This window comes from Emys orbicularis, chromosome 7 (assembly GCF_028017835.1).
Source record: "Emys orbicularis isolate rEmyOrb1 chromosome 7, rEmyOrb1.hap1, whole genome shotgun sequence".
Taxonomy (NCBI): Eukaryota; Metazoa; Chordata; order Testudines; family Emydidae; genus Emys; species Emys orbicularis.
In genome coordinates, this window is record NC_088689.1 from 28,260,669 (window position 1) to 28,279,203 (window position 18,535).

The 18,535-nt window shown below is 38.3% G+C and overlaps 1 protein-coding gene across 1 annotated transcript in view; it reads left to right on the top strand.

Annotated features, from left to right (window-relative positions):
- LRRC27 (leucine rich repeat containing 27) overlaps positions 1-18,535 on the top strand; it is a 61,117-nt gene that overhangs the window by 33,677 nt on the left and 8,905 nt on the right. Inside the window, exons 5-7 of the mRNA XM_065408735.1 lie at positions 460-712; positions 4,215-4,355; positions 7,495-7,591. Coding sequence (XP_065264807.1) covers positions 460-712; positions 4,215-4,355; positions 7,495-7,591 — 491 coding nt within the window. The remainder of the gene's footprint in view (positions 1-459; positions 713-4,214; positions 4,356-7,494; positions 7,592-18,535) is intronic.

Consider the following 18,535-nt stretch of genomic DNA (forward strand, 5'->3'; position numbering starts at 1 on the left):
CTTAGAGACTAACAAATTAGTCTCTAATGTTCCTGTAGGTTGACTTCACCTAGCAGTTGAGCAGCTACATATACTACATACACAGTACAGAGAATGCACCATGGTGAAAAGTTTAGATTTTTTATTATTTTAGGGTAACTATATAACTCTTTAGTGGTAGAGTGAAGAGACAATCTCAAAATAACATAGACCTCACATTTCTTTTTGTCATGCTGTGTTAACTTTACCATTATAGAAAATGTTTCCATTCATTTTAATGCATTGTCTACTGCTCCTTGTTCAAATGATGGTTGTAGTTTACTAATGAAGGGGAAAAGTCAGAGTATGTGAATAACAAACTAGTCTTTCACATGTATAGTCACATTCCTGAGGAAAAAAATAGAAATTTGCCAAACAAAATCTAGTAACTTCATTGGTCTGATAGATGAGTATTGAGTAATCTCCTTTTTACTCCAATAGAAATGCCACCTGTTGAAAAGTTAAATTTAACTGAGTTGTTGAAATCCAGTTTGGATTTGTCAGATGAGTGGTCTAATGAAGAAGAAATGCTACGATTTCAGAAGCTGAGGGAGGAAATGGTAGAAGATGAAAAGGAAGAATTTCTTGCTAACCAGGATTTAAATCCTAAAGCCACAATGCAGGAGTTTGCTGAGTTCAGAAAAAACGGCAGAAAGAAAGAGAGGCTCTACCACAAATCAGCGACTCTTTCCAGGTGAAAGAAAGTATTATATATATTTTAATTTCATATCATGAGGTACAGTATGCAAGACTATGTGTGTTGGGCAGGTGATGAATAACCAAACTTCTAAGTGAAAAGATTTAAAAGCATTTTAACATACAGCATGATTAAAAACACTCCATCTGTGCCCAGATGATGCATTAGTGATGCTTAGAACAAATAAATAATAAAGAAAACAAAAAGGCCCTAAATAAATAAATAACTCTAAATTTTCTCTAAAACTAGGAAACTACAAGCACTATCAACTTTGTAAACATGAGAAAGGAAAGACGACTGGTTGAAACTGCCATCCCCATGCAGATATAAAACTTTATCAATTCATATTTTAATAATTACACTTTTGGAAATACTTTTGGAACATGCTTTGACTGAAAGAAGTAAAATCAGTTAATGCATACTAGTGACTAGAAGACCCATTTCAGATTACTTAATTTTGCACTTTTAGCAAATAAGGCTATTGTATGATACAATGTAATTAGTTCATGTATTTTGCTAACTGATGTTTATGAAACTACATAGTATGCTAGTGAATGTAAAATATGGTGGGATTTTTGTAAAAGTAATGAAGTTTAGGTAATAAACCCTCACTAGAGGACCTGCTATTGATTCTATGCTGAAAAGGGGAAATATATTTTATGTTCACATTATTAAGTGTGTGAATTAGCAAATTTCTCCAATATATATTTTCTCTTGAGTCACTGTAGTGTTTTGTCAATATACAGTGTTATGGAACCGCTAATATACATTCAAGTCTAAGAATTAGGAATAGTGAACATTTTTTGAATTTCAAAGTTTTGTTGAAATTTTGAAATTAAAAATAAAATCAGGAACATTTTTGACTAAAGTTTTACATTTATTCCCCACCATCTGTTTTTGAGCAAACATAGAACTAGGTTATTTTTAATTTAGTCTTTGAATGAAATTTCACATTTCAAAGAAAAATGGAGAGAAATTTTCACAGCATTTTTTTGTGAAAGTTTTCCCTATTTTCCCCACCAGGGGAAACAAACTATTGCCCCCTATAGGATGTGAAGATGCAATGTATACACTCTGCCTAATTTAAAAAATATTATATAGTGGGTCAACATTCATCAAATTATACTTTTTCTTTTTTATTGTTGTTTGCTATAAATTACTTGATTGGCTTGATCACTTGATTGGTTATTCCTATAACTCTGTTGGTTAAGAAACATAATCTCATGTATAAGAGCATCCAAGGAACTGCTCTGTTGCACTATTGGGTATGAGGTTGGGGAGGGAAACAGTAGGAATCATTCATGAAAAAGTAAAAAATATACAGGAGTTTCTGTAATTCGGAGCTAATGAAAACCTATTCCAACAAAAAGTGCACTTAACTTGGATGGGAAGAACAAAGGAAAGTTCCAGCACTCAGAGAATCACCTACTACTTTATGTAGGTAGTTCACTAGACTTCCTGTACAGTATGCTTACAGTTTTTCATTTTATGAAAAGAACCTGAAGGTGGCACTCTGTAATCATTTTCTCTTAAAATGAATATACTTTAAGTTTATAAACTGCTTTTACTCTGAAATTTTTTACTTGCACAGTTTCTTCTCATCACATTCTGCATCATATTTATCATCTTCATTATATATATTCTTATATTCCAGGTTCTGCTCTACAAATCCCTCCTCCACTGAAAGCAAAGGGAGGGCTTGCCAATTCAGGCTGTTTCTGTTCTTTTTCCCATAATATGATCCCATGTAACTGTATTTTTGATTACGGGTATGTCTACATAGCAACTAGACATCTGCGGCTGGCCCATGCCAGCCGACTCAGCAGTTGGGGCTGTTTCATTGTTGTGTACACTTCCAGGCTTGGGCTGGAGTCCGGGCTTTGGGACCGTCCCACCTTGCAGGGTCCTAGAGTCCAGGCTCCAGCCTGAGCCTGGAAGTCTACACAGCAATGAAACAGCTTCACAGCCCGAGCCCCGCAAGCCCGAGTCGCCTGGCATGGGCCAGCCACGGGTGTCTAGTTGCTGGCTAGACATACCCTAAATCAGTGGTTTTCAACCAGGGGTACACATACCCCTGGGGGTACACAGAAGTCTTCCAGGGGGTACATCAACTCATTTAGATATTTGACTAGTTTTACAACAGGCTACATAAAAAGCACTAGTGAAGTCAGTACAAACTAAAATTTCATATGACAGTGACTTATACTGCTCTATATACTACACACTGAAATGTAAGTACAGTATTTATATTCCAATTGATTTATAATTATATGGTAAAAATAAGAAAGTAAGCAATTTTTCAGTACTAATGTGCTATAACACTTTTGTATTTTTATGTCTGATTTTGTAAGCAAGTAGTTTTTAAGTGAGGTGAAAGTTGGGGGTACTCAAGACAAATCAGACTCCTGAAAGAGGTACAGTAGTCTGGAAAGGTTGAGAGCCACTGCCTTAAATCCCTGATTTAGCAAGCTATTGAAACCAGTTGGACTACTTGTATGCTTAGTTAGACACTTTACTGAATCAGGGCCTAAATGTAGTTGGAATGTCAATGATCTATTGTGCCTATAAAAAAAGCTTAGAAGGAAGAAAGCCAAATTGGTTTGATTTCTGTGTTTTCGTATTCTCTGTTTGGCCAAGGATCAAACCCACACACAGGGCCGGCTCCAGGGTTTTGGCCGCCCCAAGCAGCCAAAAAAAAAAGCCGCGATCGCGATCTGTGGCGACAATTCGGCAGGAGGTCCTTTGCTCCTAGGTGGAGTGAGGGACCGTCGCCGAATTGCCGCCGAATACCTGGACGTGCCGCCCCTCTCCGGAGCGGCCGCCCCAAGCACCTGCTTGACAAGCTGGTGCCTGGAGCTGGCCCTGCCCACACATAAATCTGCTTTGTGAATTTAGTTATCCCTAAGGGCCGGCCTTAGGAGCGTGTGACATGGGTGACCGCCCAGGACGCCGTGGTTAGTGGGGCGCTATGGTCAGTAGGGGTGAGTGCTGGCAAGCCTGGCGAGCCAGCCTGGCAGGGAGGCGCAGGCATCAGTGTTCGCCTCTGCAGAGCCAGCGGGCCAGACCCGAGTCCCCCTTTTCCATGGGCCCAATGGTCATGGGGTGTATTGCTGGACCAGCAGCCGCCACAGTAGCACAGACATAAGGGTGGCAATACACCATACCACCCTTACTTTTGCACTGTTGCTGGTCACACTGCTGCCTTCAGAGCTGGGTGCCCGGCCAGCAGCCACCACTGTCTGGCCGTCCAGCAGTCACTTAATTTGTGCCAGTGCCTCCTGGTGCTGAGCCCTGGCATCTCTTTCATTACAAATTAAGCACACGGAGGAGCCCACAGGTGCTGGGGGCAATGAGGGTGTCTGCCTGGGGCCAAAGTACAAGTTTGCCCAGGGTGCCATTTTCCCTAAGGCCAGCCCTCACTATCATTAATTAATTTTTTCACCTGCTTGCCCTTTAATGCAATATTGAATTAACTGTATCAAACTGCCTATTTTAAAAGGAAGAAGTTCTCACAGAAGAATACATTTTCTGAGTTTCAATCATATGATAAGATGATTCAAGCAAAGCGAGCTGAAGAGTTCAGACTGGCTGTGCAAAAGGAACTAAAAGAGACCCAGGCTTTAATTGAACAGCACAGAAAGTAAGTTTTATGGTTATGTTGCTTAATGACAATGCTGTATTTTTAAGTTGTTGTTCAGCTGTTCTTAACACATTGTAACTTTTTTCCCTTCACAAATCACCCATTTTACCATTTGTAAGGAAAGAAAATCATTACAAATGATCTGGATTATGAATAGAAATGTAAGGGGTACTTTCCTTCACAAAGCACAGTGCTCCTAGGGGACAGGAGTGTGAACTATTGAATTTCTCATTGACTTCACTGGGGAAACATGAGTTCCTGTTCCCATCTAGTGGGGAAAATGTTCCCTTTCACTATTCCTTACTTCATACAATATATTATAGAAGTATTTAAATAACATTTTTTAATCTTTACTAACGGCAATGTACTCAGATGCGGATTAGGGGTTTGTGGTAGCCCCTTGCCACCCCTTCTGCCTGCAGTCCCTCCCCCCTTGTCATTCCCCCCCATGCTCCTGCCAGGGAAATGGGGTCGGGGCGCGGGGGCTTGCCCCCCCCTGCCCCCCCTGCCCTGCTTCTGCTGGAGAGCTAGGTCAGGGTGCGGGCTTTGTAGCCTATAGGGCTAGCCAGCTTGCTTGCCTGTTTTATTATAATAGGTTATAATAGGATTATAGGTTTATAATAGAGTATATGTTGGCTGTAATGCAAGGGACCTACAGGCCACATCCTGTATGTTGAGCTTAGCTAAGGCAAAGTTAGCACATATATGTTTGGGACTTTTCACCCAGACAGCAAAGTTAACATACATATGTCTGGGACCTTTCACCTTATTATCTTCTGATCAGAATAATTGGCAAGCCTATAACCCATACTATCCAAATTAATAATATTAACCTCCTAAAATCAGACAACAGCTTCCCCTGCTCGCCTGGTGCTCCTGCCGGGGGCCCCGTTGGTCCAGTGGCTAATCCGCCACTGAATCTGCTAGAGGCAATATTTTGTGTCATAAAACATGTTGACATTTTTTCAATATAAAGAGTATGTATATTTAACAAATTTTGTTCTAAGAATTGTAAATTGTTTAAAATTCTGCCTTTTGTCCTACCAGGTGCATGCATTTTGAATCATATTCAGAAGCCAACACACTAGCCATGGAACTTATCCAAAAAAAAGCATATAGATTGTTAGGTCTACTTTATAACATTGTCTTAAATTTTCCAACATATGTCTGAAATGCAGTTCATGCTTTTGCATAGTGGGACAAATGCAATCCTCTCTCTGCAGAGGTATGCCTGGCAGCACAAGATCTTGCACATCTTGCAGTTAGCAGGATTTGGAGGAGTGCACAGAAGGTATACTTCCATATGTTGCAGAGCCCAGCTTCTTTGGGGTTGCCTTCACATCAGTACACAGAGGGGGACTGGGCAGAGTAAGGATGGGAGCAGAGGTTCTGCCACTGTGTGGATCCTCTTGTTGCTACCTTTCCTTCCTGCCTGTATAGGGATGTTGAGGTTGTGGAGGGCTACTGCAATCATTGTGCACCCTTCCCTTCCTGAGGGACCTAGCCTAGATACTGATTTGGGCCAATGTTAGTAAAATAAGCTCTTCAGTTCGTTTAATAATTAATTAACCTTAATTCTTGTTTTGCCCTTTGTAGATATTAATCCCCTAGTTCTTGTTTCTCCCTTAATTAACTTACCTCCATGGCGGACCAGGGGCTTATCTGTACTGGGTTTTTTGCAGTGGTCTAACAACAATGATGGAGATGCACCAGTGCATACCACTAGCATAGCATTGGTGTGCACTGGTGTAAAAAATGACTTGCTGTGTGACGATGTTATTCATGTATATGTACATGAATCTTATGTAAAACTAGGGCGTTACTACAGTCGTCATCCTTGAAGCCCATAAATTCCTCTCACAGTGAAGCATTAACAAATTAAGTACCTGAAAGGATGATAATTTAAAAAAAAATCCAAACAAAAATTGTGGAACTAATATAACACCTGCTAAACTTCTCCACTAATTCACACAGCTTTTCATTATAGTTCTTCTCTCTTTGATCACTTTTGAGCTTTTCAGGTCAAAAACTTTGGTTCAGATTCCAAGAAACCCAGTTCAGACTGATGTGGCTGGTGTGCATTATGCCACCAGCACAAGCATAAAACCGGCACATCTAATCCTAGGAAGATCAACTCAGTGCAAGGGGGATTCTCTGTTTGAATTGTCAAGGTAGCTCTTACACGACTCTACATCCTGGTATTTGGTGTAGCAAGGAAAAGACTAGAGGAAATATGCATGGCTAGGACACCTCAACACCATGATAATCTCCAGCTGCAATTTCAGCCTCTTGGAGCATTAGCAACCAATGTAGATCAGAATACTCCTTAGGCTGCTCTATCTGTGCACAGGACTTAGAAGAATTTAGGAGAAGAGACAAGGGGAACTATGTTTATATAGTTTTTAAAAGAATACACTCAGCAGACTTTATCACAGTTGATAAATACCTTCAAGGAGATAGTGTAAATGAAGGAAGAGGATTATTGTATTTATAATATCAGGCAATGGTAGGACAAGGAGATATAACCTGTAACTAGGCTAGGAAGGAAAAGCTTAGGTTAGATACTAGGGAAAAGTTCTTAACAGAGCAGTTGGGCAGTTGAATGGATTAGCAACACAGGCAACTGAAATACCATCTCTGCAGATAGTCAAGATCAAATAAAATAAAATATATTAGTGAGAATTATTTAGTGAGCATCCCTACAAAATATTGGAGGGAGGAGGGTCAGATTAAATGACCTAAGTGATCTTTTTCTGGTCCAACTGTCTACTTCTGCATACACAGGCACCTCCATCCCTACTCAAGTACTCTGACCTAGCCAGATTAGCCATGTAGAGATGAAAGCTCTGTAGCCTAACAAACCTTTGAGTAATCAGTCCTGTAACCATTTCAATTTTTGTGTGAATTCTTTTGCTCCTATATTTTTTCTCTCTGCATTTTAATGCAGTGGTGTTCCTTGAAGTGCTGATCTTCCATTTGAATGTTAGTGCTTCACAAAGATGTCCATAGTACATGCATTTTTTGCCACATATCTGGCACGTTATTCCACTGTAAAATGGTTGACTGGGTAAAAAGAAGTAATAACATTCACTTTTTAAAATGTGGTTTTAAAAGTTAAATATAAATTAAATTTTTTCAGAGATAAAGAAGTGCTTCGGGAATGGAGACAACGTGCCAAGATGATGAAGGAGAAGAAAGAAGTATTGTTCAGGTATTCACCTACAAGAGCAGACATGGTATGTAATAGAGAATAGCAAGGCAGTATTGGATCAGGTAAATAATCCATTAACAAGACGCTTTGACCCTTTTTCTCTGTGAACTGTATATTTAGGTTAGACTTCTAATGATGATAATACAGTTACATAGAAAAATGAATACTTAAAATACTGTCACTTTGAGAAGCTATGTGGACCTACAGCCCCCACATGAAATATCTGTATTGAACATGGATCCCGTGTGAATTGATGTGGATCAATGTGCAATGTAGGAGTTGCGAGACCCTGCAAACAGTTATTCACTATCTGTAGTAGTTCCAATATCAGGCTATTGGAGACGTTAAAACAGAAGTACTTATATTTAAATGTTTTTTTTAATTATTGAACGCCTCCAATTTGTGATATTGCCTCTGCCAAACTGAAATTGATGTGGGCTGGATCTTATGGTTGCTACAGGAGTCTGTAAACTCTGGCACTCTAAAAGGAGGCACCTTTTTAAAAAAAGACTCAGATGTGTAAGAAAAATTGGGTTTTTGCCTGTATTTGCTTTTTCTGAAGTAGAAAGAAGGCCTGAAAAGTGTTTCCCAATGACACAAATAAAAAAACCAAAATTATTGTTGTTTCTTTATAATAGAAATTCAGGCCTTGTTTAAGTATGACATTGCAAGGAAGTGGATATTGAAAGCTGAACAATCAGACCTCTCAAATGCTCCAGTGTGGAACTCATTGTGACCATGACACAAAATAAGGGACATAAAAAAGTATCCATTCAGAAAACTTCAAATGCTGTGGGATTCATTCTATTAGTGTCCATAACTCTTTCTTTAATCTCCGTTTCATGATTCTTTATTTTTGATGTAAAAAAATGGTCAACATCAAAAATCAGGGGACAACAAACGTGTGTGGAACATAGGTAAGCTTTGAATTAAAACAAATGACAACTCTCAAAATGAGGTACAATTAAAAGGGAAGGAATTTAATCTGTTTGTTTAATATGTTTTTGTTTTATTGACACCTGTCTAGCAATGTCTAATAAACATCTGGTAAAAAGGACATCTTCATTAAAGAATAAACACCCTCACTCCTTCCGATAACACATGAGGGCTCACAATACACATCTCTGACATACCCCTGAAAGAGCAGGCTTTGCTTTGCTGATATTTCTAAAATAATGTGAAGGTTTAAAAAAACCCAAACAATATCTATTTAGGCCTTCATTGTAAGTCGTACAGAAGCAAATGAGGGCACAACCTACTTTTAAAAACAGTACTTTGTAAGTCAGTCAGTTACTAAAATGATGGTACCATAGGATGGGAGTCAGGACCCCTGGAGCAAAATCCACTATTTTTCAGTGGTGCTAAGATTTCATGCAAGGGTTCAATTCTTAGTTCTGCCAATAACCTGCTTTGTAATCATGAGCAAGTCACTTCATTTCTCTGTGCCTCTGTTTCAGCTTACATCCTTGGTCATGTCTATTTAGATTGTAAGCTCTTGGGGGCAAAGACTGTCCTTTACTATGTGTTTGTACAGTGCTTAACACAATAAGGCCCCAACCTCAAGGCACTAAAATAATAAATAAATAATAAAATAATAACAATAATTGTTAAATTTATAGTGTATATGTTGGTGGTGGTGGTTATTTGAAACATTATCCCCTATTCTGTATGTCTTTAAATTATTCACTTGTGCAAACTGATACTTCTGAAAATAAGCCAAGTTATGATGCCAAATGTGTCAGTGATACCAGGAATGTCTGCTATCATTAAACTGATAACATAGCGTGATGTTCTTCATCAAATAAAATAATACAAGGACAACATTGGAATTGGGCAATATCCCCTGCCTCTACGCTCTGCTGATTGCAGTTTAACTTGTGAGGAAGAGTATTACCATCTCAGAGAGGCTGAACAGATCTCAGACCCTTATTAATAGCTTTTGGTTTCGGAAATGGAAAGTAAAAGTAACACTTGAAATGTATAAAGGAACTTGAAGCAATTTTACAAATAAGTGAAAATTCCTGGCTCTGTGACTGGTTGAAAACAATTATGTGACAAATCTGATACTTGTGAAAGTAGGTAAGGCCAAATTATTTTGCCAATTTAAAAAAACTTTAAATTGCAACTCCAGCACCAAAACTGCTCACATTGCAGCAGTAGATTTACAGTATGACTCCCATTCCATAGGGGAGGTTGGGAAGCACAGCAAACACAACTGCTTGCCACAGGAGACTTATTTACAGGCGGGATAATCAATACCAAGGATCAAATCCTGGCTCCATTGAAGTCTATGGATAAACTCCCCCTGACTTCAGCAGGGCCAGGATTTCACGCCAAGGCTCTAGGGTTTTCAATAGCAAGAGTAATTCCAAAGTGGCAGCATCAGCATGAGAAGAATGAGTGAGAAGTAATTTTTCTTGCTGCTGTGAGTAATAGGGATTCAAATTGTAAAGTGCATACACACCTGTTATTTAGCAATATGTTTTTTCCTATTTAAAAAATGATAAGGAATATCTGGATTTTACCCATGTTGTTTATATTATCCCTCTGAGAGTAGTTGCAGCATGCTTTCTCTGTGTAGGAATGTCTCTGTTTTAGTTAACCTGATTGAGGTATTTTTTAGAATGTGTAGCTTTGGTTAAAATAGTTGAGAATTAGGCGGATCATGTGTGATAGTAGTAAATCTGACAATGTGATAATAGGACAGTATCTTTACTTGCCAAGGAGGGCCCCTGTTTTTCTTGCCCATGTTCCCAAGTTTTATGAATACAAAAAAGAGAATGTGTTCAGTCTGAGAGCACAGTTCTTGAATTCCACATTTTTCTATGTCATTTGTAAGTAAATACTGTATTTAATACTGTAAATTTTAAATCCTCTGTTTAGGCATTGTTGAATGTATATATGAAGCACAAGAGGGCACTGTAGTACCATATATGTATTCCATAGTAGTGAGGTTGCTAAACTCCCTTGTTACTGAGTGACAGAGTAAATAGATTATATTAGCAATATCTAGCAAAATTCAAAGCATATAAAAAGTTGGGTGGAGAACCCTTTCATACTCATTTTTAGACTGTTTGTCTTTTACTTTGTCACATATGAACTGTATGTCCTTATTCTATCCTATCCTGGTTTTGCAGGTAGGTTGGAAAGAGGTTTCACATTTCTTGCATATTGCAGAGATTATTGCTTGCTAAGTAATGAACAAATAAAGGTTTAATAATTGTGGTCTGCCCAAATTAAAGTGAAGTCCTCAAATAACCACATAGTCATTTCTTGCTATGTTGACCAGTTTTTAAGATTGTTTCATGTGTTTATTTATCAGCCTGTGCATGTACATATTTGTTTGTGGAAGTCTGTGAAATACGTTTTCATTATACCTTAATGATCTGTTCAACAGAAAGCTGGCCATTGTGTAGAAACTGATTTTTACCAAACATACTAAGGCCTTTTGGGGAGAACCACAAGAGAGTGTAGTCTCTCTAATGAAACTTTTTCTCTCCCCTAATGAACCAGTGAATGCTGTTATACATGGCATGAGGACCAATTTAAGTGACCATGGGAATTTATTTACTTTCAAATTATTCTAGCTAAAGACTGATTTAGTTGATGGTTCATCCCTTTTCCCATAAGAAAACACTTGGATTAACCAAAAAATGAAGACTTTGTAAAATTTAACAATAAGAAAAAGCATACAATGTTGTTAATGTAAAGTATTTGCCCTACATCCTAAATATATAATTTAAGTGATGTTTGCTTGCTAAGGAAGTTTACAGGATCCGTAAGTATGAGCTTTTGCAAGGACCACAGGCCAAGTCTTGTAAGAATCATAAGGGGGTCAGTCACGAATAGCAAAAAACTGACAAATTGTCAGATGATTAGTAAATGCATAATAATCTGTTAACAGACAATTGATGAACAGAAAGTAAGCCAAAATCACCAAATAAACTGATCAGAACAAATAACTTGACCATCTCTAGTTCTCAACATGTGAAATATGTTTATGTTTTTTTTTAAACTCTGAGCTTTGCTGGAAAGTCATAAGCTTCATGAGCATAATGCCAGCAAAGCATGGAAGTATGGCTGGCTGGAAAACAAATTTCATTTCACAAAAGATTTAAGATTTCAAAATTTGTTGTAATTGTGTTGTGGAATGAAAATGAGATTTTACATTTTTTTCCAGAGAGAGAGAGAGACAGATACCAATCCCTACTCTTTATGATTTGGAGCAGGGATTTGAACCTGGGCCTTTCACATCCCAATTGAGTGCCATGACTGCCAAGCTATTGGCTATCCTGGGGTGGGTTAGGGCTCTGTGTATATGTGTGTGTCTCACCCTTATCAGACATTCCATCCTGGAACTGAGAAATCTTCATAAAAACTGATACATTTCCACAAATCATTTTCATTTTGGTGAAATGTCATTTGTCAATTAAACTTTTTTCAATGAAAAATGACAACTTTTTGTTGTCAATACAAGTTGTACTGAAGTTACAAGCAAACATTTATTTCACTCTTCTTGACTAATATGAGTATAAGCAAATACTTTTTCAACTTTAATAAAAATTAAAAGAATACTCGAATAGAAAACTTGAAGCTAGCGTTTAAGTTGAAAATATACAAAATATTCAGCCCTTTAAAATAATATTAATGAAATGTAATAGATTTTTAAAACATCAATAACAAATACTAAAAACTTAGGAACTATACACCATACTCTAGGCATTCTGAACTGTTTTTTACTAAGCTGGTTTCAAAACGTGCTGGACTGTACTATGGCTCTAAATGATTTTAATTATGGTTAGAATGTTTTAAGAAATTTCTCCATAATAAAACAGTCCATATAGTCCAGAATTGCATCACCCATACCACTACGGGCTAGGAAGTCCAAAAAAATTCATTTCAATATATTGAAAATTCACTACTTATGTGATTCACAGTCTTTCCAAGAGTTTAAAAAATCCAAACCACCTAATGCATTCTAAAAAATCCAACTTTAGTCTGTCTGCTCTAGAGCTCAGCGAAATTTTTAGTCTGAATCTTTTTCAGCAAAAAATGCAAATTCAGCAACATTTCCCCAATTCAAGTTGGTTTCACCAAATTGTTTCAGTCAGGGGGAAAAAAACAAAACGGAAAAAATCAAAACATTTTGATAAATTTGAAATGAACCATTTTGATTTTTCATTTTGAAGTGACTTGGTTTTGAAATTTCCTATAATTTTACCTAAAAGATCCAAAGTTTAGAAGTGGTCAAATTCAAATGTTTTGATTTTGTTAAAATATTTTGTTTGATCCAAACCAAAAACAAATTTGAATTTTTGATTTGCTGAAAATTTTGAAAAATGTTGGTTGCAACTTTTTTTTCAGAATTGCCAGCAAACCAAGAAATTGGTTATTCACACAGCTCTAGTCCACTGTACATCTAATGACTGGAATACTAATATATATATGTAGGTTTACTTCTACCTTGGAAAGGGGAGGGGAGCAGGAGTCAGTAAGCACAGAGACCTTGCTTGGCAGCATCTTTGCACCACTAGCAATGCAACCACCAGATTCCTTCTGCCTCTCTCATCCTTCAGGTCAGTTACCATTTCATGTGAAAAAAACGTAAGACGGTTGAGATGCATCACATGCACCTCCTGCTCATCTGCATAGTTGGGCTGGGTTCTGTATCTTGCCTTAGCAGCAGGTATTTGGCCATCAGCAGTCAACTGTTTACGGTTTCCTCACAGATTTGGGTGCTCTCTTCATTACAAGGGTTGATTCACAGGGACATACCAGATATATAGCAAAGACTGTCCTTTCATCAATATAGACTGAAAGTGTGGGGTGGCGGGGGGTGGGGGAGAGGAATGAGCTATATCTTCAGACACTAGGTACCCTACTGTTGGACAGACTTAACTTTCCTCTGCCCATTAGCAAAGGTCTCCTGGCCCTGGTTATAGTGTGGGTGGGGATACAGTGGCAGAGTTAAAGTTGGTACTTCCAGTTTTTAAAGTTTGGACTTTCTAATGGTTTTTATCTGTAAATACGATGGCTTAACTAAATGCAACAAAAATGTAAAAGTGCAAGATGCAGAACCCAACCCTTCATTTTAGAAAAAGAAAAATCTATGCTTAAGCTATATTAAATTTCAAGTACAGTGCCATGATTTTAGCCACAGTAAGCTTAGCGAAATGGATGAGCAGAGTCATTATCTAGCTGCAGTGAACCTTTTCTGGAAATATAGTATTAAAGGATGGCTTACTAGTTTTCTAAATTTATGTTTGTAATCTAGCCAAGTCAAAACCTACATGTATAATACAAAAACAGATGTGTTTATAATATATGTATAAAATGTTTATCAGCCTTTCAGTTTTACAACAAAAAGATTGTTTAACATTTCCCACTTTATTTTTCTGTTATTAAAGCACTTAGTCCTTGTCAGAATGCCTATTATTAAAATAGAGAAACTGCTTTCTTTGGAAAATGCAAAAGAACCTTTTAAAATTGGAGCTATTTTCTATTCCTATGTTGCAATGAGCTCAGACCAAGTTTATTGCACAACACATTTTTATGAAAATAAAGAAACAACCTGGATGATCTGAGAGGCCTTCATCGGCAGATATGTTTGCAATAAATCTGGTTTTATCTCAGACCTTCACTCTGAATGTCACTGATTTTGTTCTTTAAGGCAATTACTCACAAGCTGATGGAGATTTATTTTATATTATCTGTTTGCTTTATAAGGGGCAAGGACTTTTTTTAAAGTGTAAGCTAATGTCATATTTGAAGGTTATTCTCTAAGTCATTGTGTCATATAGATATCACTGCTCTACAGCCAAAATGCTTCTGAAATAAATGTAGTCAAACTTTACTAATTCTGGGTCACTGAGAATGAAAATGATGCTTAAAATTGTTGATTGGCTCTAGTTTTCAAGATATGCTATTGGGTCAGTATATACGACCCTTGACTTGGGAATGGTGGAGGATAAGTGAGTTATAAAGGGAAGGGATCTCAATTTAAACCAGAAATGACTAAAATACACCTTTGACTGGATCTATGAATAAATCTATGACTGGGTTTGGACAGTACTTGCTTTTTAGGCAAAACAATGAATGATGCAATCTGAAGCTGGTATTGCATCATACATGATATGAATTGCATCATGTTATTCCTAGAAGTCATGGATGATGCAATCATAACAAAGCTTACATCACTCTGCTGAACAAATTGCCCTATATCAGCTCTAGAAATCATACAGTGTCGTGCTCTCTTATTTGTCAGTGTTTGATTTTGCAAAGGACACATTTCTGTTTAGCCAAAGTGAGCAGAGATGCCTCGTACTTGTGTGAACAGTGCAGATAACTTCTGCTATGTTTGTGGTGAAGTGACTTTTGCATCACAAAAGCGCAGTATAACCACTATGGTTAAGAAAGCCTATCACCTTTATTTTGGCTGCAAAATTGGAGATCAGGACAAGAGGTGGGCCCCACACATATGCTGCAACACTTGTGCAACAAATCTTCGCCAGTGGTTGAACAGGAAAAGGAAATCTATGCCTTTTGCAGTGCCAATGATTTGGAGAGAGCCAACAGATCATACCAGCAATTGTTACTTCTGCATGGTGCCTCCAGTTGGGAAAGGTGTGTCAAAGAAGAAAAAGTGGACTGTGCATTATCCAAACATTCCATCAGCTATACGCCCAGTACCCCACGGTGAAGGACTGCCGGTTCCTGATGCACCAGAATCATTTTCACTTGAGTCAGACGAGGAAGAGGATGAAACTTCTGGTCCTGAACCATCAATGTCACAGGACCCACATTTTCTCCCATCCTCCTCCTCTGAACCACACCTCATAACACAAGGTGAACTGAATGACCTTGTCAGGGATTTGGAACTACCCAAGAGTAAGGCAGAGCTGTTGGGCTCCAGACTACAGCAGTGGAATCTCCTGGCAGGTGATGTTAGGGTTTCCATGTTCCGTGACCGTCAGTCAAAAGGATCTTGTCCCATTCTTCTTCATGGAAGGTGATCTTGTAGCCTGCAACAACATCGATGGTGTGATGGCAGCCCTCAACATCGTTCACGATCCAGATGAGTGGAGACTGTTCATTGATTCATCGAAGACGAGTCTTAAAGCTGTTTTACTGCATAATGGCAATGTTTTGCCATCCATTCCAGTTGGTCATGCAGTCCATATGAAGGAAACCTATGACAACATGAAACAACTTTTGAGGTGCATAAACTATGACCAACATCAGTGGCAGCTTTGTGGCGATTTGAAGGTTGTTGCTCTCTTGCTTGGTCTGCAGACTGGATACACAAAGTACTGCTGTTTTCTCTGCGAATGGGATAGTCGTGCAAGAGATTCCCACTACATCAAGAAAGACTGGCCACTCCGACAGTCATTGGAGCCTGGGAAGAAAAGTGTTCATCCACCACTTGTTGAATCAAGGAAGATTTTGTTACCACCCTTACACATCAAGCTGGGTCTGATGAAGAACTTTGTCAAGGCCACTGACAAAACACAAGCAGTTTTCAAGTACCTCCCTGGAAAATTTCCAAGGTTAAGTGAAGCTAAGATAAAGGAAGGTGTCTTTGTTGGTCCTCAGATTCGTGAACTTCTTCGAGATGATCCATTTGACCATGCACTGCGTGACAAGGAAAAGACGGCATGGTAAGCCTTCCAGTTAGTGGCAATAAATTTTCTCGGAAACAACAAGGCAGACAACTACAGTTTGTTGGTGGAAAACCTCCTCAAGGCATACAAAAGCCTTGGTTGCAACATGTCACTAAAGATACATTTTTTGCACTCTCATCTAGATTTTTTTCCACCGAACTGCGGAGCAGTGAGCGACGAGCACGGCGAGCGATTTCACCAGGACATTGCAACAATGGAGAAACGCTATCAGGGCAAATGGAGCCCATCAATGCTTGCAGACTATTGCTGGACGGTGACAAGAGATGCTCCATTTAATGAATACAAGAGACAAGCCAAGAAGCGCCGAGTAGACACTGAATAGGACTAAACTATGTACATAATAGTTTTTTGCCTTTTGTTTCATAATAAATTTTATTTATATAACCCTTTTGCTGATTTTTAAAGTGTTACATAAACAGGACAGGTGAAATATTATCATGTAAAGCAACCATAAACACATGAAAAGACCTAGGTTTACAATTTATGATTAAAACTCTACTATCTACACAATATACATAGACATAAAATGTAAAAACTTAAATATCTTAGAAACAGTAGCCAATCCGTTGTTTTAATTGTCATATTTGAATTCAGCACATCAAAATACATAATAAATAGCACATTTTATCTCTGAAGCAGACGACTTCTCAAAAGTTGTAGACCAGTGTATTCATAGATATGAGTAAAGGCTCTCTAGCTAGTCCAAAATAGCTTCTAGATGCTGACCCATGAACTTTCTGTGTGCCTCTGAAGCTGTACTCTCTCTAGTGGTTATTTCTCCCTTGGAAGATTTTGTAATGCCAGTTTTTACATTATGCAACCACCCAAACCAGCCCTTTCCTATATGCCAGTCGGGATAATGCAAATAACTTTGGAGGACTCACTGACCATGCTCAGTGCATTCTCTGGTACCCTAATGCAGGGGCAAATTCTTTCCTAGCTCAATGAGTAATACAGTCAGTTGAGGCAGGGAAAGCGGAGGCTGGCGTGCTCCCATAGACATCAGGAAGGAAGTCAATGCTCAGAGGCATATCCAGCTCCAGTGGGAGACACATCATTTCCCATGCAACTCTCCCGATTTCCATATAACAGTAACCAAGTACTCTCCCTGTCACCTCCCATGTCATGTTTTTACTCCAGTCATTTGGCGGCAGAAGGTCCCACAAGCTGTGTGGCCCCAGCAGACAGAAGGCTGAACCAAAGACAAAGAGCTGCAGTGCAAGGGAGGCTGGAAGCTCATTTATATGAGCTCTGCTCTCTGCAACATCTTGGGACAATTTTTTTTTTCTTACTTTTTTTGAGTAGGCAGAACTTTTGCCTTCTACACTTTCTGTGCAGCCAACAAACACTCTCTTTGGGCAACTTGCATATTCCAGAAGTAGTGTGTATTTTTCTCTGGAGATGATTTTACATGAGGAACATGTACTAACATTACTACCTATCTGGGATTAAATGTTATAGGAGATGTAAGTTCTTAACAGTTTCCCAGCAATCTGGGTCCCACTGAAGTCAAGAGGAGTTTGGCCCCATTTAAGTTAATGGCAAAAGTTCCTATTGACTTCAGTGGGACCAGAATTTCACCCTGAACCTCTAAAACAGTGATACTCAGACCTCAGTGGTTCAGGAGTCCAATTAGCAATCAACATTATCCAAAAGAGCCACAGTAGTGTGAATTCATAGTTTCATTTACTATTTTTATATACATCTATCTCTTTATATCTATATATATTATTCTCACAGCAAAATGACTGACCAGGTATTATTATTTTATCAACTACAATTGATTAATAACATAGTAAAAGTATCCTGATTGGTTAATAACTAGTTCACAGTGTTTTAATATCATGTACTGCAAAGAACTGCAGGAGACACATTAAAGAGCCACTTGCAGCTCTTGAGCTTCTGCCTGAGTATCATTTGTCTAAAATAGAGGAGAAGGGGTGCTTCCTTAGTAAAATATGAACACTTCAAATCATGATTTGAGGAATATGACTGTTGTGTGAGACAGCTTGTACTACAACTGCTTGTTTTGTACCTGTTATGAATCCAAAGAGTACATCAGTCTCCTATTCAGGCAAGATACCACCTTCATAAATCTTAAATTCACACACAGTTTTTCAAAAAGAAGCAATATTTGAAAAATGTTTGTATATTGTCAGTGATGTTAAGAGAATAAGGGGTGAAATTCTGGTCTGACTGAAGTCAGTGGGGGTTTTGTCCTTGACTTAAGTGGAGCCAGGATTTCACCATAAAAGTTTGCTTCTCTCTTTATGAACAGATTAAGATTA